The sequence below is a fragment of the Erpetoichthys calabaricus genome, chromosome 7 (assembly GCF_900747795.2).
Source record: "Erpetoichthys calabaricus chromosome 7, fErpCal1.3, whole genome shotgun sequence".
In the NCBI taxonomy this organism is placed as follows: Eukaryota; Metazoa; Chordata; class Cladistia; order Polypteriformes; family Polypteridae; genus Erpetoichthys; species Erpetoichthys calabaricus.
In genome coordinates this window covers 153,373,488-153,400,228 of record NC_041400.2, presented here as the reverse complement: position 1 = coordinate 153,400,228, position 26,741 = coordinate 153,373,488, and the positions used below count along the sequence as shown (strand labels likewise).

At 38.8% G+C, this 26,741-nt stretch overlaps 1 protein-coding gene across 1 annotated transcript; it reads right to left on the bottom strand.

Moving 5' to 3' along the window:
- Positions 1 to 1,724: 1,724 nt before the first annotated feature.
- Positions 1,725 to 23,780, bottom strand: LOC114654787 (growth-regulated alpha protein-like). The gene is made up of 4 exons (XM_028805584.2): positions 23,479 to 23,780; positions 7,867 to 7,990; positions 2,367 to 2,453; positions 1,725 to 2,204 (listed from the first exon to the last, which is right to left on the bottom strand). The coding sequence occupies exons 1-4, from the start codon at positions 23,534 to 23,536 to the stop codon at positions 2,114 to 2,116; spliced, it is 360 nt and encodes a 119-aa protein (XP_028661417.2). The 5' UTR covers positions 23,537 to 23,780; the 3' UTR covers positions 1,725 to 2,113.
- Positions 23,781 to 26,741: the final 2,961 nt, after the last annotated feature.

Genomic DNA, 26,741 nt, shown 5'->3' with positions numbered 1-26,741 from the left:
TCAACAACATTTAGATTAGATTAGATTAGACAAAGTTTATTTCTATGGCACATTTACATAAAAGGATGTAGCTCAAAGTGTTATACAAGTCATCAAAGAAAAAAGTTTTAGTAAAAGATAAACAAAAATAGATAACTAATAAATAATAATAAGCAAACATAAATCAATATTCACTTGCATAACACAGATGTACAAATAATAGATAAAGTAGAGTTCTTATTCATGAATTTCTTTTTTAAGTCTCTGAAGATTAGTCTGACAACAAGGTCAGATGACCAGGGAGGACAGAAAAAAAAAAAAAAACTCCAGATAAACTGGAGAAAAAAACAAAATCTGCAGGGGTTCCAAGGCCAAAAGACCACCCAGCCCCCACTGGGAATTCTGTCCAGCATAAATGTTCTTAAGTAGTTCCAGTTGTTTTTGAGCTTCCTGCTAGACGATTCGATGCAGTGGTTCACTGACAGTTGGAGTATTCGCTCTCATGTGAACATCGCAGGCGGCTGCACGGTACTTTGATCAGGTGGTGGTGGTGGTGGCACAAAATGCCACCACAGAAAACCGGAAAAAAAAACAGAGAAAAGTAGAGATTATTTATGATTGAAAATCCATGAATCCATGAAGAATACAATATTTCTATGCATATATATATAATACTGTATATCAAAAGTAGAATTAAAATACTGCTATGAGAGAGACAAATTAAAAAAGTGGACTTTTAGAAATATTTAAAAATGATTCACGGTGTTAGTCTGGTGTATCTGTATTAGTGAACTATTCCAGAATTTTGAAGCATAATAGCAAAAGGCTGCCTTACCACGTCTTTTATACTTGGCTCTTGGAATAATAAGCAGACCGCTATTAGAAGAACAAAGGACACAGCTGGGAATGGAAGGTAGATAAGCACTCCAATGTATAGGAAGGAGCAAGATTATTTAGAGCTTTAGATACCATTAATAGTATTTTAAAATCAATTCTAAAGGACACAACAATGCTAAGACCAGTGAGTTGGGCTCAGAATTTCTTTTCCTGGCTAAGATTCTTGTATCCAATCAATCAGATGCAGTTCTAGTATACTGTGTCCAATCGATGTCTTTTATAGGTAGTCTTGTTAGTAGTGCTCTACAGAAATCTATTCAACCAAAAATAAAAGTGTGAACGTCTTGTAATATTATAAGAGATCTTAATGTTATTTCAGCTGTAGCATTTACAGTACATTAGGTATGTTATTTACTTGTTTTTTATTTATTTACTCACATGCTTAACCCAATAATGTATCTCAGCAAGCTAAAGTCTGATTTCTCTGAATTTTTGTACTACACAGGAAGCATCCATAGATGGCATTCTTATGCACACACCTACACTCCTCCTTACTGCAAAAATTTAGTGTTACCATTCAGCCAAATACTCAGTTCTTTACAATATGGTAGGATACCAATATACCTACAGAAAATGTATGTGATCATAGGTAGAATATGCAGGCTCCTCACAGACAGAGTCTGGTTCTGGGTTTAGCATCCCTGCCAGATCTGTCGAACCAAAGACATAGTGATCCTACTCTGAAGTCAACTATGACTACCATGTAGGATTAAGGCCTTCCAGTGAAACCTTATACAGTCTTATCCTTTGGTTCCTACACAGGGAAGGGTCAACAGTCCTTGCTGTGACAACACACCGCCGAAGATGAAGAATATGCAACATAAAAAAGACCAGAAACTGACGACAGACCAGTTATATTTTCCGCTTTATTAATGCTTAGCAATTGCCCTACATAAAAGCTTTTGTGATTTTAAAGAACAACTTTTTAAAGGTAGGTTAAATTGAAAACATTCATTATATAAAAGTAATGTGTGTGAATGTAACTGTAAGATTAAAAAATTCTAATATTACAAACACACTGTAGAAATCAAAGGCTTTTTGTACGATTTAAGTTTATGATTTTAAGGTTGTAATTATCATGTATATTAAAGCTTTATATCCCAATCAAAATCAAGTATTTCTAATACATAAAAGTGTACTGTATTATAAATCGATTACATTGATACAATAAAAATGTATTAAAGCACTATGAGCAAAAGCATGCAAGTTATGAAGAGTCAGAGCACCTCTTCACTGTTTATTGTTTGTTTTTTCTTCCTTTGTTTCTTTTCTGCCAATGCTTGCGTTTATTTCCATGCATCTTGTGAAGGTGCTGTTTTTTAGGGAAGCTAGAAAAATGAAAATGATAAAACTGATGGACTGAGTGGTATCTCCTGAAACTTTTTATTTAAGAATCTTTTTAAGATCAGGTATTCAATCATACCTTGACAAGCTTATATCTGTATAGTTTCCTGGGTGCTTTATCAAGTCCTACAATATACAGTACATACCTCTTTTGACCAAACTTTTCAATTTTCTTCATCACCTTTTTTGAGTTTTCATTAAGGCAAACTTTCTGTCCATTTTTTAAGATAGCACTGCCAAAATAAAATTTTTACATTTAATAAAAGATATTATGATGGAATGGACAATGACATAAAGAAATAAAATCCATCTATCCATTTTCTGTAACAGCTCAGTTGGGTTTAGAGCCCTTTAGAGCCCTTGCCAGCAGCATCAGGAGCAGGACAGGAACAAACCCTGGATGGAGCAGCTGTTTATTGCAGGGCACACACACACACACACACATACCACACTCACTGTTGTGGAGCCATTTTAATTCAAGTTCAAGTTCAAGTACTTTATTGTCATTGTGTAACACAACAAAATTACTTTTTGTGACAGCCCCAAGGTGCATTTAAAGAAAAGTCAAATAATTCCAAAGATGTCGTATACAGTGTTAAGTGATCAAGTAACCACAGCAAATTATTATTGCTCAAAGTACCGCAGCATAAATTGGTATTGCACCTGTTAATGAATAGATAGATAGATAGATAGATAGATAGATAGATAGATAGATAGATAGATAGATAGATAGATAGATAGATAGATAGATAGATAGATAGATAGATAGATAGATAGATAGATAGATAGATACTTTATTAATCCCAAGGGGAAATTCACAATTGTAGTATGTAGTATTACATAGTATATATTGTATTACATTAGTATATTGCACATTACCAATATAGCTTATTGCACATGTTCAATTAAAAATGATCTCAGACTGAGAAGATTCAGAGTTCAGAAAGTTTATGGCAGATGGGAAAAAGCTATTTTTTAGTCTGTTTGTGTATACACTGATTGACCTAAAGTGTCTGCCTGACGGGAGAAGCTCAAACAAAGAATTTTCAGGATGAGTTTTGTCCTTGAGAATGTTTTTGGCCCTTCTCGCACAGCGAGTCTTATACAAGAGTTCGAGTGATGGCAGTTCAGTCCCAATAATGGCCTCTGCTGTTTTTATGACCTGCTGCAGGTCTTCTTTAGCAGCCTTGGTGCAGCTGTTGTACCAGGCCATCATACAGTTAGTTAAGATGCTCTCTATAGTGCATCCATCAAAATTAACCAGCATCTTCTGGGGGAGGTCAGCTCTCCTTAGCTTCCTGAGAAAATAGAGGCGTTCTTGTGCTTTGCCTGTTACTGTATAGCCAAGTTGTTGTCAGCCCAGGACAGGTCCTCTGAGATGGTGACTCCTAAAAACTTAAAGCTGGAATCTCTGTCCACAGCATCTGCATTGATTGTTATCGGGCTGTGATTGAACTTTTTAGTGGTCCTAAAGTCCAGAATAACTTCTTTGGTCTTTTTGGTATTTAAGACCAGGTTGTTGGTGTTGCACCATGCTGTCAGATTCTGAACATCTTCCCTATATGCAGTTTCATTGTTGTCTGTTACAAGCCCAATGACAGTCGTATCATCCGCGAATTTAACAATAATGTTTGATTGGTGGATGGGTTGACAGTCATGGGTGAAGAGTGCATAGAAAAGGGGACTTAGTACACATGGTTGGACAGCAACTGACGTAACATCAGCCACGGTGCCTTCAGTTGTGAGAAGCAGATCATAGAATGATTGAAAATAGTTTTGCATTTACCTTTTTAGTAAAAGGCGAGCTTTTAAGCCTGAGAAATCACCCCGTAAATGCACACGTTTAATTGCACATGTGTAAATATGTATGGTTACACAGTATTAAAAGACAGTGAACAACGTCAGTTACCTTTGTTCCCGCGTTTGATAAAAGGCGAGCTTTTAAGCCTGAGAAATCACCCCGTAAATGCACACGTTTAATTGCACATGTGTTAATATGTATGCTTACACAGTATTAAAAGACAGTCAAAAATTAACGTCATTTACCTTCGTTCCCGCGTTTGACTCATGTTGTAAATCTCTTCCTTGTTTTTAGTTCACGTGATTACGTAGGAGGCGTGATGACGCGATACGTGACTCCGCCTCCTCCATTAGAGTATATGGACAAAAAATATGTTCCAGTTATGACCATTACGTGTAGAATTTCGAAATGAAACCTGCCTAACTTTTGTAAGTAAGCTGTAAGGAATGAGCCTGCCAAATTTCAGCCTTCCACCTACACGGGAAGTTCGAGAATTAGTGATGAGTGAGTCAGTCAGTCAGTCAGTCAGTCAGTCAGTCAGTCAGTGAGGGCTTTGCCTTTTATTAATATGTATAGATAAAATGCTTCCCTGTGTTGTGATTTTGGGTCAGTTCTTCTATAAGGAAAAAACACAAAAAAGTGGTAGTAAATAAAGTACTAGAAGATGAACTTGTGAATAACAATGCAGGCAAGAGGTAGACACCAGGAAGACCAGAAAGTACAATAAACTCCTATACAGTAAACAAAACTCAAAGTACATAGCAAAGCTGTTGCCAAAAGTTTAACCAAAACCCTAAATAGATAAACTTGTGCTCAAAGTGTTGTTGATGAAATTTGAAAGTAATAAAGTAAACTGAACGTTGAGATAAATCATGCAGGGAGCAGTCTTGAATGCTCACTAAGACATACTGCTGGCTTAAATAAAATCACCAAGGTGTGACCCTGTCGCTGGGGAAAGCACATTTTAGCAACTAGGACTAAGATGGCAGTGTTCTGTCTTGAATGAAAGGACTGGAACAAAAAGACGTGTTCAAAGATTCATACCAGAAATACTAAACCAATCTGTCATCAAACCCTAATTCAAAACAAAGTTCTAAATGACAAAGGTGAGGTTCAAAAGGCCAGAAAACACTAGCAAAATAAATTGCATGTGTAGCCCTCTCATCATTGCCCCTTATGCAAAAATTAACTTAGTTAACTCTAATCTCCTATTATATGGGAAAGGCAACAGTGAGATCTACCAATAAATGGCCTAAAGACGAGCTTCTGCTAAAAATAAAAAAACACCCTGGATTGCATAAAATGTTATGTATTCAAAAAGATAGCACCCACTGACTTATAGATAGATAGATAGATAGATAGATAGATAGATAGATAGATAGATAGATAGATAGATAGATAGATAGATAGATAGATAGATAGATAGATAGATAGATAGATAGATAGATAGATAGATAGATAGATAGAATATATTAATAATAAAGTGACTTGAGTCCTTAACGTCAGTTGCAGTTACCTATCTTTAGCACACATTGATGCGCACTTCAAAGATGAAATGATGACAAAAAACTCCTTTACTTGCAGTCTTATTGCTGCCAACAAGCTGCTGTATTCTTTGTAGTCTTTGACTATTCCTGGTTAGTTTATGAAGCTCTTCTTTTTGACGCTCAAACAGTACGATAACCTCCACTTGTTTGTTAAGGTTCCCCTTAGCTCGGGCCAACCATACTAAATCTTAAATCTGTCTTCAAATCAGTTCACCAGCTCACTGAAAACTACTGTGTTCTCCTGAAGTCCCATGTCTGTAGTCCTTGCCCCTGATGGCTTTTTATTATTATTCTCATCGTTCTTTCACATTCACCCTGAGCTCAGGAAGCAAATTACACACATGCCACCTCTCAACGCTGGCATGCATCGCCTCCTCCTTGTCCCCACTCTTGCTCTTTTTCTTTTTTCCAATGTTCGTGCCTTCCCTTTCTGCCTTACCAACCAAACAATCCCAAGCATAACTGCCTTAAGGAACAGAAATCAATCTACTAATAAACATTATCCACAGTTTTAACAGTAAATCAGCTTCCATAAAGCTGATGCAAATATAAACCATCTTTCTATATGTAAAATAAATATATTTGAATCAAACACTGTATTATTCCTCATAACAAAGATTTATTAATCTTCTACGGTGCAACACTTATAAAGTTCTTCATATCCAAATCTTGGATGACATTGAGGTCGAATAACTCCTAGATGTTCATAGGATGAAATGTTGTGACACTATAACTCTAAAATGATGTCACCCATAAACAAACAAAATGCTGTTGTGTTATAAGGTGAAATAATTATAACTTTTAAACAGAACATGACAGAAAATAATTAATAACAGAAATTAATTCTCCAAGGCAAAGAAACCCAGAAAAGACATTGTCCCAAAAGACCACAGAAAACTAAATAAAAATTAAAAGATACTGTAGGTTAAAAGATTGTTCAATATGTTTGTTGATCACCCAGTTTTGATCCTGCCTAGCACGGACTATAAATCTGGTTCACTTTATTATCTCCTGATCCTTTCACCACTCGCCTTAAATCCAGAGCTTCTGTCTCATCACAGATTGGTGATTCTAAATTCAGATATGTAGATATGAGCATAACTGGGCCCAGTGACGGACTAAGACTCTGTTCGGGGTTAGATTCTGCATTGTGCCAAGTTCTGCTCCAATAGGCTCAATTAAACACTGAACTGGATTAAGCCATCCAATTCGCGGGGGCAGCAGCTTGAGCAGAGATGCCCAGACTTCCCTCTCCCCGGCCACTTCTTCTAGCTCTTCCGGGAGAATCCCAAGGCGTTCGAGGGGCAGCCGGGAGATATAGTCCCTCCAGCGTGTCCTGGGTCTTCCCCGGGGCCTCCTCCCGGTTAGACGTGCCCAGAACACCTCACCAGGGAGGCGTCCAGGAGGCATCCTGATCAGATGCCCGAGCCACCTCATCTGACTCCTCTCGATGTGGAGGAGCAGCGGCTCTACTCTGAGCCCCTCCCGGATGACTGAGCTTCTCACCCTATTATTGGATTAAGCATGTTTCAGAATTTTGCACAAAGTACTTCTTTAATGAGGTGTACAGAGGCATAATGGTCATGTAGACTGAGTTTGAATCTTGGCTAGTTTAATTTTTACAGTAGTTTTTCCTCTCTGAGTGGAGCAGTTTTCCATCTACCTGAAGGGCAGCTTCACACTGGCAGTGTGTCAATCAGTGTGGATGAGTGTATAAGTGGGACCTGTGATGAACTGCCCTACTGTCCAACAAAGCTTCCTGCCTTCCATCTAAAACTGGGATCCCCACACCACTATAGTGGCATTAAGTGAGTTTACAAAATAGATGGATGAGATAGGCCCTAATATTTCTTACTGAAATTATACAGTATTAAGATGACTCTGTATACCCTTCCAAATATTAATGTGAAAGAAAACATTACTGTATCCTTTGGGTTGTCTTTCTGTTTTCATCCTGGGCAGTTTACCTCAAAACTTTAAAGCAATGTCTTGGTTATTTCCCCATTTTCTTCTCTCGCAAGACTTTTACCCTTTTATATTTACAATTCCCTCGACGACACAAGACAATTTTATTCTATATTATTTATATCTATTTTATATTGCATCATATTTCATTTTTCTTGATACACATTTTCAGTCAAATTACACCAATTTTAATATCAAACACTGGTAACTTGTAGTTCTCAAAAGTAATAGGCTAACAGAGAAACTTTTGAGAAAAAGATTAGCATTGCAAAAATAAATGAAGCAGGCGGGAAACAGTCATCGCTTTATTATGTCTTTAGAATAATTACTTACATGATCTCAATATTGTCGCAGTACTGAGTTTTTGGGTAAATGGTCACTGTCTTTATTTGGTGTAGCCTGATGTTGTTCTTCCTTTCATAACAAAGACATCTCAGGCTACTGCCTGGCATCAACCCTGTAAAGAAGAACATTCAAACATTAGAACAATCTAGACAAGAACAGGCCATTCAGCCCAACAAAGCTCGCCAGTCCTATCCACTTATTTCTTCCAAAAAAAAATCGAGTCAAGTTTTGAAAGTCCCTAAAGTCTTACTGTCTACCACACTACTTGGTAGCTTATTCCAAGTGTCTATTGTTCTTTGTGTAAAGAAAAACTTCCTAATGTTTGTGCGAAATTTACCCTTAACAAGTTTCCAACTGTGTCCATGTGTTCTTGATGAACTCATTTTAAAATAACAGTCTCAATCCACTGTACTAATTCACTTCATAATTTTAAACACTTCAATCATGTCACCTATTAATCTTCTTTTGCTTAAACTGTATAGGCTCAGTTCTTTCAATCATTCCTCATAATTCACCCCCCGTAGCCCTGGAATCAGCCTAGTTGCTCTTCTCTGGACCTTTTCTAGTCCTGCTATGTCCTTTTTGTAGCCTGGAGACCAAAACTGAGCACAGTACTCAAGATGAGGCCTCACCAGTACATTATAAAGCTTGAGCATCACATCCTTGGACTTGTACTCCACACATCGTGTTATATGAGCTAACATTCTGTTAGCCGTCTTAATGGCTTCTGAACACTGTCGGGAAGTCGATAGCTTAGAGTCCATTATGACTCCTTAATCCTTCTCATAAGGTGTACTCTCACTTTTCTGACCGTCCATTGTGTATTCAAACCTAACATTTTTACTTCCTATGTGTAATACTTTAAATTTACTGACATTAAATTTCATCTGCCACAAATCTGCCCAAGCCTGTATACTGTTCAAGTCCTACTGTAATAATATAATGGATTCCAAACTATCACCTATCTTGGTATCATCTGCAAACTTAACCAGCTTGTTACTTATATTCCTATCTAGATCATTTATATATATTAAAAATAGCATTGGCCCTAGCACTGACCCCCGTGGAACACCACTCTTAACATCGGCCAGTTCTGATGAGGTTCCTCGCACCATCACCCTCTGCTTCCTGTACCTGAGCCAATTCTGCACCCATCTAAAAACCATCACCCTGAACTCCCACTTCTTTAAGTTTGATGCCCAACCTCTCATGTGGCACCTTATCAAATGTTTTCTGAAAATCAAGATAAATAATATCATCTGCTCCACTGTGATTGTATCCTTTTGTTGCCTCTTCATAGAATTCCAGCATGTTAGTAAAACACGACCTCCCTCTTCTGAACCCATGCTGACTGTTCAGGATAACTCCTGTCCTTGCCAGGTGTTGCTCAATCTTATCCTTAATAATTCCTTCCATTTATTTTCTTGTGATACATGTTAAGTTTACTGTCCTATAGTTGCTTGGATCTGCCCAGTCAACCTTTTTATATAATGGGATAATATTTGCCATTTTCCAGTCATTGAATCCATGTTCCACATTTATTCATTTTATACGCCTACTGACAGAAACCTCTAAGTTGTCATTTTGCACATACACACACACTCTTATGGAAACCTGGGAAGTGGGAAGGTGGAAGTACATGGTCCTTCATTGCCAGGGTCAGGTGTTGGGAGCTCCAAAAGACTTAAGTATATCTGAATTAATTTTAAAATACAGTGGGTGTTTTATTCTGCCAACATAGTGGTTCTGCCTGCAATTAGGTTATTACAAAATGTCACTACACAGGCCAAACGTTCATGTAAATAAAGAAACATTTGAGTTAAATTACCTATATGTGTATAGACATCAAAAATGAAAACTAAGGATTCCATCTACTGAAATAATGTAATTAAGACAGAAAGAACAAATCCAATAAATGTAAAGTTTAGACTTTTTTTGCTACAGCCTGCTACTAATGTTTAAAAAGCAAGTTTAAGTGTATTATACTGTTCTAGGAATAGAATTTATACCTTATAATAATTAGTTGCGGTGCTTTTAAAATGTTAATTACCTTCTAGACCTATTCTTAGCACTACCATTACTAACCGAAAAACCTAACATAAAAATCCTTGTGATCACATCATCAAGTAAAAAACTTTTTTCGTTGCTCTCTTCTCCTTTACTTCCTTTATTTTTTCTTTAATAAAAGCACTAGATGGCATTGCACATGCATGTGTGCATAATGAGCATTATACAGTTCTACTGAGGTAACCACATTGACACCACCCACTATGTCACTTCCATTTAACCTTGGAGGTCCGACCACTTCAGCCATGGGCTATGTAAACACTAAAGTCTCAAGAGGTTGACATTCATTTCTGGAAGCACTTCAGAAGAGGACAGAGCCCTGCTACAGAAAGCCATATCAAACCCATTTGCCTGAGAGGGGCTCTGATGCATTAGTGCCATTTAGATGTGATGATGTGGATCAGGCAGACAGGGGTGTGCTGCGTGTGGGGCAGGGATGTTTGTGCACCACTGATTACTGTTCTGCTCAGAGTATTTGTCTACACTGTCTATGTCAGGAACTGCCTTTGCTAATTAGTGTTTTCATTAATAGGACGCTGGCCGGAACATTTATTTGCTAAAGGAACAAATGAGTTCATTGAGGGATGGAGTTCTAGTATTTTCATTATGTTTATCTAATTTTTCCCTTTTAAACCCATTACATTTTTAGGAAAGTGTAGAAAATTAGCATCATTGAATACACACATTAAGTAAATGTCTCGTGTGCAAGTCTGCCTTGTTACATTATGTGGCCACTTTCTTTCATAAATCTTTGACTTTATTTTTCAATCTGACCTATATGCTGTCCTCATCCATCATAACGTATGCTATAGCTCATTTGTTTCTTTCCCTTGGCCACCCAATTTGCTTTCTTTATGTTGACTTGCCATACATTTCATTGTTTTCCCATGAAGGTTTTATTCCTAGTCTGCTACTGTGGTTTGTTTCACTTATTTTTCCAAAGTTCCCATTGCCTCCGTCATCATCAAAACTGAGCAAACCCAAGAAGGTGATTCTGAAAGCTGGCCTCCCTGTCCTGCTCTGTGTCTGACTGCATCCTTCTCTTTTGTCCCTGATCCAAGGTACTTCTCTTTGTTGTAGCATATTTGTTGTCCTTACAACTCCCTATAGATTTAAATTATACCAGTAACGGCATACTGCACAATAACGTGCAGTGAATACACTTGACTTGACCACACTCTGCGCCCATACGCATTCACTGCACGGCTGCCCTGCTGCTCGCTGCAGAGAGTTGATTCTATAATAAAATAAAATAAAAATAAAAAGAGTAATAATTCCAAAACTCTTCGCTTCTAATATAAAGCTATAGTGCAGAGTTTCAGCATAGTATATGTGTACCAAATTTCAGGCTACAGGTTATTTGATTTTTGACCTTGACCTTCCTGGGTTGATCTTTGACCTTGGAGGTCAATCATCACTCTGAAAGCAGACAGTAGACGTCACATAGTATATGTGTACCAAATTTCAGGTCAATAGGTCAAATGGTTTGTGAACTACAGGTGATTTAAAATCCTGGACAGACAAACAGACAGCCACGGTAGCGTATTATATAAGAAGATTCTTTCTTTTCTTGATAAAGTGTGAGTTAGTTGATATTTTCTGTAGAAGTCTCCCAGTATTTCTTCTTCCTGGACCATAACTTCCAAATTCTTTGCCATGTTTTCCTCCTCCAACGACAGCATTTCAATCCACTATTACAAAGCAATGTTCATTTGCTTATTTTCTGAATTCGATACTTTTTTCCATTTTCTAATAAATCTTTTCCATTTCAGAGTCCTCACTGTGCTAACACCAAATAAATTTAGTAGCTATATAGGTTCTATTTTTCTGTCCATTTTAACAGTCAATTTTTGCTATTAATTAAGATCTTCTTTAATCCAAATATGGAGCCTCAAAAAGACATGCTGTACTACAACAGGCTCTTGTCCAGTCAAGGTAGACTTCACTGTTCATTCTGAATTAGCCAAAATAATTTATTTTTCCACAATATTCCAATTATTAGCCACTAATTCCATGTTCCTCCATCACAATTAAACACAATAGTAATAGGAAATGAAATACTGAGTGGTTACTAAACAAATATAAATTGTACTCAAACAGCAAATCACAAACTGGTATACACAAACAACCAGCCATACACAGTAAAGTACAAAACATTGTCAATCCGTTATTTTAAGAAATCTGTACCTTGTATGTGGGCATTATTTAATACACAGGTGTGGAAAAAGTAGGTTTGCAGTTATGAATATGCAAAACACAGAGTTTATTCTTTTATTGTTATTATTTCTCTTCTTATTTGTCTTTTTCTTCTTATTTTTATTAAAGTGTGATTGAGTGTAGCAAGTAGACTACAAGAATGTGTAAATAATGAAGGCCAGCAATTTAAGCACTTAGAAGACTGAACCCAAGTGCACTGTGCCAATGTGACATTCTTTTGAGTTAATAAAGTTAATAAAGCTATAAAGTTATTGTAATAGTCATAACCTGCATGTAATCCTAATTTTGACTACCTCTGTATTTATGGTATGTATTTTTTGGTTTATTTTAGTTTAATAGTGCTATTAATTTTAGCATAATTTTGTAAATGTCTCAGCATCTATTATGAATAGGTTCTTTATTTAATTTTTTCTTGCGTTTCTCTTCATCTTTTCATGAGTCTAAGCACCTGTTTTGGGGTTTCTTTATCCCCTGATTCTGAATCTGACATCGGTTTTGTGATCAGTCTTATTTTTGGTGTTGTTAATTTATTTTGGTTCTTTACATTGTGACCAGTTTTGTCATTCCTTCATTAGGACAGTTCTGTATTTTCAGAGGGCATGTTCACAAAAGTCATGAGACATTCATGACGATGAGACTGGTTAAAAAGTCAGCGTTCCGGGCATTTCCTTTTCCAACTTTGTGGATTCAAAACACCATTTGTCGAACATTTCTGTTCTTCTAAAACCTTATTTTCTAAATGCTTTTTCCGGGTTTCCAATTGTGCTTGTCATTTGACTTTTGAATTGATTTTTTATTTAGATTTGGCTTTGGTAACAGTCAGATTACTTGCCTTTTTTTCAGCTCTTTCTTGATTTCTGACTCCAACCTTTATCCCGATTAGTCTTAGAAAATTCTTGCTAAGGTATCTAGCATAATAGAGACACAATTTTCCTAGTGGCCTACACCATTTTGTGACTTTTTTAGTAAGTTCAGTCTTGTTATGGTTGTCAATTATTTAGTGTTGTTGCCATATTACTATTCTGCCAATAGTGGAAACACTGCACGTTAAAGAAATAAGGGACCAGAAGATGAAATGCTGCTGAACAAATGGGTCAATGAAATCAATAAATCAAGACTTCCAAGCCAAAATACTTAGTAAAAACTACAGATAAAATGTAAAAAAGACAAAGAAACAGAAACGCTCAATCACGAAGAATGCTTAGACAGTTTGTTTGTATCCACAATTTTGTCCAACCAATTTATGCACAATGCTGACCAGTGGTGACATTATGTCCTCACATAATAATGCAGTAGCCACCATAAACAAATGAACTACAAAATGGTAACACGAAAAAATAGTATTACATCAAAGTCTAATAATTCTGATTTATTCAGAATAAAACCAAACTATAAATGAATGAAAGAAATGGCTTCTGGGGAATAAAAAAAGCTAAATGTATATGAAAACACCTGAATAGGAGCAAATAGTAACTTATAAAAAAATTTAAAACAGACCAAATAATAAAAAAGACCAACAGCAGCACTGTGGGTGACATTATCACATCGCCATTATAAAAGATGACAACACACATTCAATGGTATCCTAACTTTCTAAACAAGGAGAATTCACAGCAAAATTTTGCAATTTTTTCAGTGAGCTAGGAAAAGGCCATTAGACTTTTAATACTGACTAAGAATTACAATGTTGGTTTTGATGCTCATTTTCTTTTGTCCTCTTGGTAAATGGCCCCACTTACCTTTCACCTGCTCTTTTCTTTCCTTTCACAGTAATTACATACATTTATTAGTTAAATAACTTCATAATATCCTTCAGATTCTGTAACATAACACCATAAATATATAACAGTATTCTGACAGTGTTATTAAATACAAACATCAGTTGACAGTAAAGGAATTGTAGTTCATAATTTCCCAAAAAGCTTCTTAGTGAAAACTGGACTTAGAGAACATTGCCTCTTGTCTCCATTTCTATTCATTCTAGTTATAAACTGGATCATGAAAACAAACTGTACAAATAATCGTAATGAAATGGAGTGGATGCCTTGGATCCAACTTTAAGATCTAGATTTATGTGATGATTTAGCTCTGCTCTCCATGACTATCAAAAATGTAATGTAAAGAAATCAAGTTAGCAAACAAAAGAGTACAAGTAGGCCTTTATGTCGACAGAGTCAAAACTTTAAAATAAATATCTATATATATATTTCACTAAGCCACCAGCGAGTAAGACACCCATGGCACATGCAGGACGGAGCCACACCCACCAACTCTAAGACCATTGGATACGACGACAACTCGCAGAGCCACGCCCACCAACTCGGACGCCGCAATTCACAAAACATGGCGTCATTCACGTTTGTCCCTGCTACAGTCCACATGCATCACTGAGCCACGTTGACTTTTCATTATACTTTTCGGTTACGATGCACGACCGTGTCCACCATTGCAAACTTTTTTACACGCCATGGTCTTTGAGTTGGTGGGTGGGTCTCTGTGAGTTGCTCTTGCAAGCGGGTGCATGACCAGGTGGTGTGTATGCTTCGAGAATGAGGGTGGACATGGCAGGACCATCTAAGAAGAGGCATGTTTATCGTGGATGTGAATCGCTGTATGCAGCGTGTAAAACATGGGATACGCACGATAAATAAACCACTCTTAGCCCGCCAACACTAAGACGATGGGATATGCCGACAACTCACAGAGCCACGCCCACCAACTCTAAGACCATGAGACAAGAACGCCTGCCCGCCCGCCTGACTGACTTTTACCAGTGTGTAAAACCATTGCAGCTTTTAACTCACACACTGCAACAACTCACCAAACGTGTGAAACCATCGCAGCGTTTAACTCACAAACTGCAACAACTCACCAAACAAGGACGCCCTGTCTCTCGAGGCATTCACACTGCCAGAAGACAACCATGGGATATGCAAAAAATAGCCATGTCAGTCAACTCACAAAGCCCAGCCCACCAACTCGAGCACGTGTCTACCCGCGCTCTCAAGGCATTCACAGTGTCTGCTCATGTGCCCGGACGCAACAACTCACCAACTCGCTTTCATCTCTGCTGCAGTACACATGCACCACTGAGCCATGTTGACTTTTCATTATTCTTTTCGGTTTCGGCTACATTTCCATATATAATCCACCAAGTCGTCCGACCATGGGATACAAATGACGGAGCACTGCACCAACAACTCGAACCGATAGTGAGACACACCCACCAACTCTAAGAGCATGGGACGAGAACGCCTGCCCGCCTGACTGTTACCAGCGTTCACCACAATGTACTGGAGTGTAAAACCATCACAACTATCAGACACTGTCTATATCTAAGAAGATATATAGATACTCATTATTCCCCGGTACGCGTCCACCTACGCTCTCAAGGCATTCACAATGCCTGCTCATGTGCCCGGACGCAACAACTCACCACACACAAATTTTGCTTAATTTGACTCAACTGGGAAACCTCACCCTGCTCAGACACGGAGAGGATTGACAGATTGATAGCTCTTTCTTGATTTTGTGCGTGGTGTTGCATGGCCGTACTTAGTTGGTGGAGTGATAAGTCTGGTTAATTCCGAAAACGAATGACACTCCCTATTGCTAAATAGTTACGTGATCGCCAAGCGGTCGGTGTCCAACTTCTTAGAGGGACAAGTGGCTTTCAGCCACGTGAGATTGAGCATTAACAGGTATGTTAGATAGATAGATAGATAGATAGATAGATAGATAGATAGATAGATAGATAGATAGATAGATAGATAGATAGATAGATAGATAGATAGATAGATAGATAGATAGATAGATAGATAGATAGATAGATCTTTATTGTCATTGTCACTTTTACAAAGGAACAACGAAATTGAAGGTGCAATTGACTCAGTGTGAGGAATAAGAGTTAAAAAGACAAAAAGACAAGAAGAGAGAAAATAATAACAAACCGAATAGTAATAAATATACAAATTGCACTTGTTGACTTAAGATCTATATTGCACATTGGAAGAATAATATGGAGCAGTTTTATTCTGAGTTCAGGGCCATGATTGCTTTCGGATAAAAGCTGTTTTTAAGGCGGTTTGTCCTAGTTTTCATAGCTCTGTATCTCTTGCCCGATGGCAAAAGCTGGAAGAGGCAATGACCGGGATGTGATGAGTCCTGTGAAATGTCTATTGCTTTTTTGCGGCTTCGGGAGGTGTAGATTTGTTCCAGAGTGGGTAGGGTACAACCAATTGTTCTCTCCGCTATCCTGACGACCCTGTGGAGCGCTTTCTTTTCTGAGGAAGTGCAGCTGCCGTACCACACACACAGTCCGCACGTGAGCACACTCTCGATGGAACAATGATAAAAAGCAAGGAGTAGATTTTTTGGGAGGTGGTTCTTTCTGAGAATTCTCAGAAAATACAGTCTCTGCTGCGCCTTCTTTAGCAGCTCCTTGGTGTTGGCGCTCCAGGTCAGGTCATCCTCCAGCTCCATACCCAAAAACCTGAACACCGGGACCCTCTCCACACAGGCCCCGCCAATGATGAGGGGCTGGATGTCAGTTTTATTTTTCCTAAAGTCAATAACAAGCTCCTTTGTTTTTTTGTTGTTGAGGAGCAGGTTATTGACTGTGCACCACTCTGACAGTTGCTCCACCTCGTCCCTGTATGCTAGCTCACCCTCCTTGCCCGAGATGAGTCCGACCACCGTCGTGTCATCCGCAAACTTTATAATCTTGTTGCTATGGTGAGTGGGGACAAAGTCATATGTGTAGAGGGTGTAGAGGAGCGGGCTGAGCACACAACCCTGCGGCGTCCCATTGTTGAGGCTGAGAGCAGTGGATGTGTGGAGACCCAGCCTGACCCTCTGGGAGCGACCCGACAGGAAGTCCAGTATCCAACTGCAGGTGAGTGATGGAAGTCCCAGATCTGCCAGTTTGGACACCAGTCGTTGTGGGAGGATGGTGTTAAACGCCAAGCTGAAGTCTACAAAGAGCAGTCTGGCGTAACACCCCTGCTGCTCCAGGTGGGTCAGGGCAGCATGAAGGGCTGTGGCCACAGCATCCTCCGTGGATCTCTTTGCTTTGTATGCAAATTGAAATGGGTCCAGGTCTGCTGGCAGGCAGGCGATGATATGATGATATGCCCGTGGATGTCCAGTACTGCACGCGCGCTACACTGAATGGATCAACGTGTGTCTACCCAGCGCCGACAGGCGTGGGTAAGCCATTGAACCCCATTTGTAATGGGGACCGGGGCTTGCAATTGTTCCCCACGAACGAGGAATACCCAGTAAGTGCGGGTCATACGCTCGCTCCGATTACGTCCCTGCCCTGTGTATGCACCCCGCATCCAAAACCCCCAACCCGCTACTACCATGGTCGGGGTGACTTGGCGGATTATATATAGAAAAGCAGCCGGAACTGCAAAGAACAATGAAAGGAAAACGTGGCTCAGAGGTGCACAGACAACAGCGACTCGGGTGAGGAATTGGGGGAGGGCACATGTGCAGGCAGTGTGTACTAAGCAATGATTGTATGTTGGTTCGTAGCGTGCATTGTTGCAATATTACTTTTCTTGGTGGTTTATTAAATTACAGATTTTGCAAATGTTCAATTTTGTCCCTCTGCTTAAAAAACATTAAAAAAGTGGCGTGATTATACGGCGTATGCTATGCCGCTGGTTGGTATGCAGCGTGTAAAACAGTTTGTTTGTCGCGGATAATTTGCCTTTTACTTTTACACGAAGACAATTTCCTGTTAGAGTGGCCTTTGCGATGACAACTAATAAGGCACAGGGCCAAACTGTCAAAACGATATGCATGTATCTGCCAAAACCAGTTTTCAGTCACGGACAATAGTTGTATGTTGCTCTCTCCAGAGTTCCATCTTTTCATTCACTTACTGTTGTATCCTCAAACCCACCCCTTTTAGACAACTGTGTCTTTCTGGAAGTGTTCAGCCATCAATAAATAATTATGCGGCGTATGCCTGCAGGAACACGTGCAGCGAGCGAGCGAGAGAGCGACACACACATACAGGCGCGCGAGAGAGAGAGAGGGATGGACACATAAGAATAATAATACTTCATTACATTGATATAGCGGTGTTCTCAGTATTCAAAGTGCTATCCACACAGGGAGGAACCAGGAAGCAAACCCACAATCTTCCACAGTCTCCTTACTGCAAAGCAGCAGCACTACCACTGCGCCACAAGGCAGAAAAGGCAGTTAAGCGTCAACAACGAAGACTCGCTACACCTTAATGAATAAGTACTGACACTTATCCCTACCAACGAAGTAACTTTCACCAGCGTGGCCTCCATCGTCACAGACGATCCCGCTTTCAGTCACGGACAATTGTATGTTGCTCTCTCCAGAGGTCTATCTTTTCATTCACTCACAGTTGTATCTTCAAACCCACCCCATTTGGACAACTGTGTCATTTAGGAAGTGTTCACCCATCAATACATAATTATGCGGCGTATGCTACGCCGCGGGTTGGCTAGTAATGAATAATACACCCATCACCCTTGACAGTAAAAATGGTTACATAACTGAGTAGTTCTATTGACCATCAAGATGGCACTGACAGCAAATGTATCATAAATAAAGCCCAGGTTACATGTATCCCAATGAAAGTAAGTGTATTATACAGTATCCATGCGGAAAGTATCCATCCAAACCAAGGTCATATGTTCAATGCAAATACAAAATTGTTCTGTGATACAGAACTAAAACCTAGAAATGCACAAAGACCTGCCTCAAAAATTTAAAAACATTTGCCAATGACTCCCTCAAGATAATTCTTCAGATTAGCATGCTAAACAAATGTTACCTTGAAGCAACAAATAAAACCATATAGAGATCACAAAAAGAAGTTGGAACTGGATAGAACATGTGTTAAGAAAATCAGCAACTAACATCACCAAACAAGCATTAAGATGGAACCCTCAAGAAAGGCATTAGAGAGGTAAGCCAAGAAATACCTGGCAATGTGATATAGAGGCCAACGTGTGCAGAATGGGGAAAACTTGGAGGGAGACGGGGAGAACTGTGTAGGACAGAATACTTTGGATGGCAACTGTTGGTGGCCTATGTTTGACTAGGATTGCAGACGATGATGATAAAATCTTAATGGAACTTAGGTGGACTGTATCTGGATTCTTGTCCCAGACAATAATGGCGAATAATTTGTATCATATAAATAAATAAATAAATAAATAAATAACACCCTGCCTGGGATTGGTTCCCTGCCTTGTGCCCTGTGTTGACTGGGATTGCCTCCAGCAGAACCCCTGTGACCCTATGTTTGGATTCAACGGGTTGGAAAATGGATGGATGGATGGATAGTGGTCACAAATTATATGAATAGGGTGCCTTTTTCTCTCTGTTGACTAGAAGCTATCCAGGAAGGACGCTTCACATGGAGTAAAAGTGATAAAAGACTGTTACTTTTTGTGTACACTGAATCATTCCCAATAAAAGTCAAGTCCAAACAACACATTCATAACAAAAGGCCATTAAAGAAATGATGAACTAGAGGAAGATGGTACTTAAAGGCTGATACAATGAAATGTGCAAAGGGTGAAAGCAGACCAGCTACTGCTAAGAAAGGTCAATCAGCACTCACAGGAGATATTTGGAACACGGGACACGAAAGGTATGTGTAGGGTCATGAAGTTTTACTCGAGTGACACTTTCTCAGAAACATTATAAAAACATTGAGCTAGAAAATGCAAATTAAGCTGAAAAGTTTTAAAATGGATAACATATGAACAAAGTCTTTGCTGTTCTTCCTTTTTTTTTGGTGTGCTTTGGTAGTTGACACTAATTTGCTTGAAAGGCCCAAAAAAGACCACTTAATAACAGCACCAGGATAAAAAATGAAAAAAAGAAAAGGATTAAAGAGAGCTAAACAGTAAAGCAATGCAGAAGATGCAAATGAAACAGCTGCAAAACTACAGGATGAAAAAAGCAAAAAAAAAATTAAAATCATAAAGGCGACATATACAAATTTACAGATGATGAGAAAATTGTTGACAGTGTGCCTGCTGCATTTCTGCCATTTTGAAAAATACTAGTATAATATCACGTACCATTTTAAGTGCACCAGAGCCTGACGCTAGGCCCAAAGCTCTGAAGAGCACAAGGATTGCCTGAAACGGCAAAGCGAAACACAGTAAACAAAGTCCCAACATAGAATCCAAAAATCGTGGTCAAAAATAGAGCAGAGGTTCAAAAAATATCAATAATCATGGCAACAAAAACAGAATCCAAGAGGCGTAGTCAAAAGCAGAGCACAGGGTCGAAATACCAGAAAACACAAAGCAAAGCAATAACACATAAATTCGCCAAAAATACACTCCACTCACAGTGCATTGAATGAGCTGCCTGGAACTATGGGAGGCCCTCCCTTAAATAGGGTGGAGGGTCATTCCTGGTGGTGATTGGCAGGTGGTCCCACCCCTTGGGGAAACCACCCACAAAACACAAGGGACACTATGTAGGCCACACCCTTTCCCAACACACACACTCTCACACACAGAAAAAGGTACATTATAAGCAAAAGAAACATTAATATAAATAAATAATAAAAAATTAAACAATACGAACATGAAATACAATGGTGAACTCTGGCCAAGGGGAAAATACAGGCTAAAACATGATGTACATTAAGTTGGAGCAATTCTGACAGTTGTTGTGAGAACATCATGGCAGGAGCAATGAAACAAATACAGAAGGTAGTTGTGAACATTGTGTATGGAGCCCCAGAATAAGTCACTTCTAGGCCACCAATAAGTTACTGGAGGACAACAGTCAGCATGTTTGAAGTCCATTGCGCCATTAGGTGTCTCAGTATGATGTTCACGTGTATAGAGGTGTGGCCTAGCTATATCTTGCAAAGCTGGGATCAAGAAATGCAAGGCCACTTGGAAGACTTCTACTAGAATGAATGCAGAAGCTCCCTTGGTCTTTTCTGAGCCCAGACGTACTTAAAGGAAGTGAGTCAAAAGGGCCTCATGACCACATGAACTTAGAATCAGGAGGAGAGTGTGCAAGAGTTGACCTGGAAAAAGGAAGTTCCATGAAGGAAGAAAGGTGGAAGGAGTAGACAGGGAAAGAAATGTAAGAGGTTTCATTCTGCTTATTCTGTTTGTTTTGTACTTGCTTGCATCAAAAGCTATCTTCTGTACTATATTTATTTTAGTTTCTGTGTATTTTTTTTTTTGGTTCAGGGGACTGTGAGAACACCCCTTCTCTTCTCCCCACAAGAGATATCATATGTATAAAACCTACATTTGTACAGTTTATAAATTTACATACATAAAACTGTATATACATGCACATCCTGAGGTCAAATCGTGTTTCCAGTTGTTGTCTTTGTGGAGTTTGCCAGTTCTCCCCGAGTCTGCCTCGATTTTCCGGGCGGTACTCTGATTTGTCCCCTAAGATGTCCTGACTGTGTTTTGGCGGTCATGATTGGACCTGTACCACGTCCAGCCTTGTGTCCAGTGCTGCTGCGGTAGACTTTACACTGCATGACCCTGAATTAGATTAAGATAGTCTGAGAATGTATGACGTTTCACATCATTGCAAATTAGTATGAACTAATTGATGTGTGCAAGTTACAATTTTGTACGTTCATTTAATAGGGAACGCATCCTAAACAAAATGAAATTGTCCAGTGAGAAGAAACATTAAAATTTTTTTTTGAAAACTCAGCCCTGAAGCTCTGCCATTGGTTCACTAAGAAAACAGCGTAAGAGTTCTGCCATCGTAATAACACTGTGTCCAAATAGCACTTGGTAAACACATCGGCTTGGTTACATTTGGATTCTCCTGATTAGTCGAGCGGTGTCAGTTAAATTCACGCTCCACGGTGTACTTTTACTTTCAGGTTCACACAGCGCGCACAAATACACTTTGCCAGCTGTGGAAGTTAAGACTGTTAAATGAAACTGCTACACTACGATTGTTGTGTATGGATTTCATTGTTGAAATTGTGTACAACGTTTTCTTTATTATATACAGTGTATGATTGTATGAAAAACCGAACATCAGCTTCGTCCGATACAAAATGATAGTTTTCGTCTTTCACCATTGCCTCTACATCCGTTTACTTATAGGCGGTCAAAAATTATATTCCCAAAAGTACTAAAAATGAATTTCCTTATTAATATCATTGAATATATAATCATCCTAGATATGTCTAAAACAAAGCATTAAACAGTAGATTATTCACAGTTGCCACTGTATAAAATATGCTGGTGACAAACTATTCAGTATACCGTCTAGTTAAATATAGAGACGATGACCCGTGTCACCGCAAATAAACGATACTGATAATGCAGTCTTGGAGTCCAGCAACTAACTACTGCACTACGTGTTGTATTGTGTATAAACGTATGTGTCAAGTAAAAGTATTGTAAACTCCGTCTCGCTTACTTACATCAACGCTAATTTCACCATTCGGTTTCTGTCTGCGGCGTGCCTTTTAAAGGCGACGTGACCGTGCGCATATTACATATACAGTACTTGGAATATGAATCGTAATTTTACATGAAATTTACTTATTTGGCTGACTTGCAGCATTTGAAGTACAATCGGTTCCATTTCTTGTGTGTTTCCAGTTGGGGCACAGGCAGGTGAACTGACTTACTCATAGTGACACACAGTGTGACACCCAGTGTCAGTAGCGGGATTTGAAACCATAAACTCAGTGTTTGCAAAGCCTTAACTACTACGCCACACACATACGGATTTACTCTTTAGTAATTTATTATTCTGTAGATATAAACTGTCCGTAAATCGATATCTAATCAACACTCGTCTTTTATAATTTTAGCCATGACTATTTCGAAACACCATTTACCATACATTATAAGGGAAATTTATATCCAGTTTTAGCATTAGTTTAGAACACCGGTTGTGAATCAAAAATAACTAAATTAACGTCTGATATAATCGCGTGGCTTTTCTTTTTTATTACATATTCTATTTGCCCTTTCATATAAATTAACAATTTTCAAAACAATGTTGTCACGTTACATTAGCATAAACTATGAATAATTTACGTTAATGTTTCAAGGAAGGTATGGTATTTGATTATAAAGGCTAACGATTTGCGTTTTCTTATTTCAGTTAGTTCCTGTATTTTATAAAAAATGCGAAATTATTGTCTTAAACAGCTCCTTTCAGGAAGCACATCACCACTGGTCGCTTTGTTGCTGAACAGTTACTGGATTTCGAGCTATTATCGTTTAACTTAAGTATTTAACGTTTTCGGATTCCTGAAGTATGCCATTAAAAAAGCAGAGGTTTACTTACCTTCACTATCTGCGATGCAGACAGTAAGGACCGCCACTGCTGCGAGCCAAATCTGCATTGTTCTTATGCAGAGTACCAGTTTCGTTTGACGACTGTATTAAATAGCACGTGAAACTTTCGGTTTTATATTTTAAATTTTTGGGATGGACGGAAAGTTGGCAATGCCTACGCCAAAATCCCCCAACCTCGAAACCTGATTTTAAAGTTCGATTAATTAAAACGTAATTTGGCTATAATACGAGTTGAAATGCCTGTTTCTCACACGTGTGTTTTAGAGGTGGAGGTAAACACACTGACTTGAATAAATGAATGAATGAATGAATGACATAAATTCACGTGTTTTAAGTGAAGTTTCTCCCTTCTCGGAAACTCCCATCTCTTTCACCGTAATCGGATTCTGGGAGTGCAATGCTACATAGCTAAACTGGATTCCCGAACCGACTGCCGTCTCGGAGTTTCCGAGGGGTCTTTCTTCCCTCACTTGTTTCACAGAAATGCCAGGTGGGTGAACTGGACAAGTAAAAGTAAAAGTTAATTAATGTCCACCTTATGCTGGTCTGGCGTTCCGACCAGGTTGACTGCTACTCAGGCAGCAGAGCTGCCGCGAAATGCTCCAACGCACCGCGTCCCAGTTGTTAATCCCCTATTCGCCCATCAGACAGCTGTTGGCTTTAGTTTTAAAACTGCTAGGGAATTCAGTTATGGTCGCAGTGTCCATGGCTGGTACCGCGCAAAAGGCTACATAATTCTGCAAATTAAGAAAACAGGTGGATTAGCTCACCATATTATCATGTTTTAGTTTTCGGGTGAAACTGTTACGTGTCGCGGTCGGTAACATTATTCCATCAAAAGCAGACCTCTAACTTCGAGTCCCGGTGTTGGGCTAAATTCACTCCCCTGGTAGGGAACCGATAATTCAGCATTGCATTAAGGGTGCCGATTAACACGGCGCTGTACTCGCTGAGGTCTGGTCACCTCTTACACAAACGTCTTTACATCGCGTGAAAGAGCCTGTTTGTTTCTCAGATATCATGCAAAATAAATGAATGAATGAATGAATGAATTTTATGTAATTTTCACGTACAAAATTCACGTATTGCTTCCCAGCAGTACTGTAGATGTGTAGGTAAGTCGATAAATTGGTCCGACTGTTCTGATCGTTGAGTCGGTGTTCTGCTGCATCTACTTCAGATGGTTTGGTAAATTGATGGGTCGCTGCGGATTATAAAGTGTATAAAGCTACAGGTTGCATAAAAACAAGCTTTCACGTAAAATATGAATACAGTAATATAATTATGAATAATATAGTATCATATAAAATAAAAAATGTTATAACTAAACAAACTGCGGGCCTTCGGAATGTGGGACTTCTTTAAAGACTTGTACCCCTTTCTACTTTATTTTAATATAAAGCAGTATACATTTTGCTCTAATTTCGTAATATAAAGGTGACGCTCAGTTGTGTTTAAGATACTTGCGCGACGCTCTTTCTCTATTAGAAATGTAAAAGCATTTTGGACATTTAGGCTGGGTTGGTGCTGACGAACCTTAAAAAACAGTGGCATTTTTTAGTTTCAGTTGTACTGCTTCATATTTCTTTGTCAAATGCGATAAATCTTTTTTAATATACATCTGAATGTGGTGAGAAGTGAAACAAAATGACACCTTTTATTGGCTAACTAAAAATACTTCAATATGCAAGCTCAATAAAAGGTGCCATTTTGCTTGACTTCTCACTACATCCATAATGCCTATAAGGTACAACACACTAGTACTACCTGTACATATAAATTTGAAGTAAGTCTCACTTGCATTAACAGATTAAAACCTTTTCAATTTCGAAAAACTACATAGATTCCGTTAATGATTTTTAAACGACAGAACATGTTTTTAAGTTTGTCTACGTTTTGCAATTGTGACAAAACGTGCGCATAATGTAACATTCAGGTGCGATATAGTTTACTGATTGGAAAGTCGGAGCATTTTCTGTTATTTATATGCTCACAGAGTCACAATGTTGTTTTTTAAATATTTTGTCACAGAGATATGTGTGACGCGTGACGTGTGATTTGTTCACAGAGACATAAGCGATAGAAACGCGAATTCACGCGCTTTACAGTCATGAGAGGCTGTCGGACTTGTAAAAGAAGAAAATATACGGAAGTGACCTCTCTCAGGTTAAACATGGAACAATAAACTAATGCGTGATTGAATATTTCTTTATTTGTTTAAAGAGGGGTGACATGCCATACAGATTATAGTATTAGTCGATCCACCCATCCTCTAAACCCGCTTTTTAGGGCTGGGGTGTGTGTGTGCAGATGACGCCTATGTCAGCAAGAAAAGGCGCAGACAATCCCTTGACAGGGCATATGTCCCATTATAGGGTGAACACACATCCACAGAGACACATATCTGGGTCATGTCTTTGGACTCTGGGGGGAAACCGGAGCAAACCCACTAGGACCAACATGCAAAGTCCGGAATACGGCTCCGGGACTGCTCATGAGGCAGTAAAACTAGTGCAATATAAATAAAATTTATTATTATTATTATTATTATTACCACAGCTTAAGTATGCAGCGTATTCTCTCATTAGTAAAATATTTACATCAACTGTTGATTAAACAAAAAAAAACTATATTATTTTATTAATAGTGCATCAGTTGGGATTAGGCCTCCGTGGCCACCCCATAAACTCTGCCCATGCATAAAAGTTTCTTGCGTTACCGCGCGTAACTCTCTCCTGGTCTTCATACTCCCTCTACAGAGCCACAAGGGTATTACAACCAGTTAACAAGCTCTAAGTATGGAAGCGGTTCAAGGCTACTGCCTTGCGCCCTGTGTTGGCTTAGATTGGCTCCAGTAGACCCCCGTGACCCTGTAGAAATAGGATATATATCGGGTTGGATAATGGATGGATGGATGAATGGGTTCACTGCTACCTAAATAAACTAGTTGCTCAGTTGTTATAAGAACAATCATTCACAGTGTTTTTTGATTTGTCCGAGTGTTGCTTAGTTTTAGTTACTTACAAAATAACGATTTACATGAATTTTTAACTAGTAGAACCCAGGTGCGTTTTTAGCATGGCATTTTTCATATAGGTGTGTAGATTTCTGACTTCACTTCTCTAAACATTAACTTGCCTAAATAATATCTGCCCCTGTTTTGCTAATGACTAGCAATACATGCACCTTTCACTTTACAGAAAATCAATTAAACAATGGGATGGTGTAGCCTGGACTGTCACAATTGGCATT

Coding starts and splice junctions, on each gene's coding strand:
- LOC114654787 (XM_028805584.2), bottom strand. CDS start 23,536: ATGCAGATTTGGCTCGCAGCAGTGGCGGTCCTTACTGTCTGCATCGCA. Junction 7,991..23,478: donor CTGCATCGCAGATAGTGAAG/GTAAGTAAACCT, acceptor TCTTCTTTACAG/GGTTGATGCCAGGCAGTAGC. Junction 2,205..2,366: donor GAAAAGTTTGGTCAAAAGAG/GTATGTACTGTA, acceptor TCATTTTTCTAG/CTTCCCTAAAAAACAGCACC.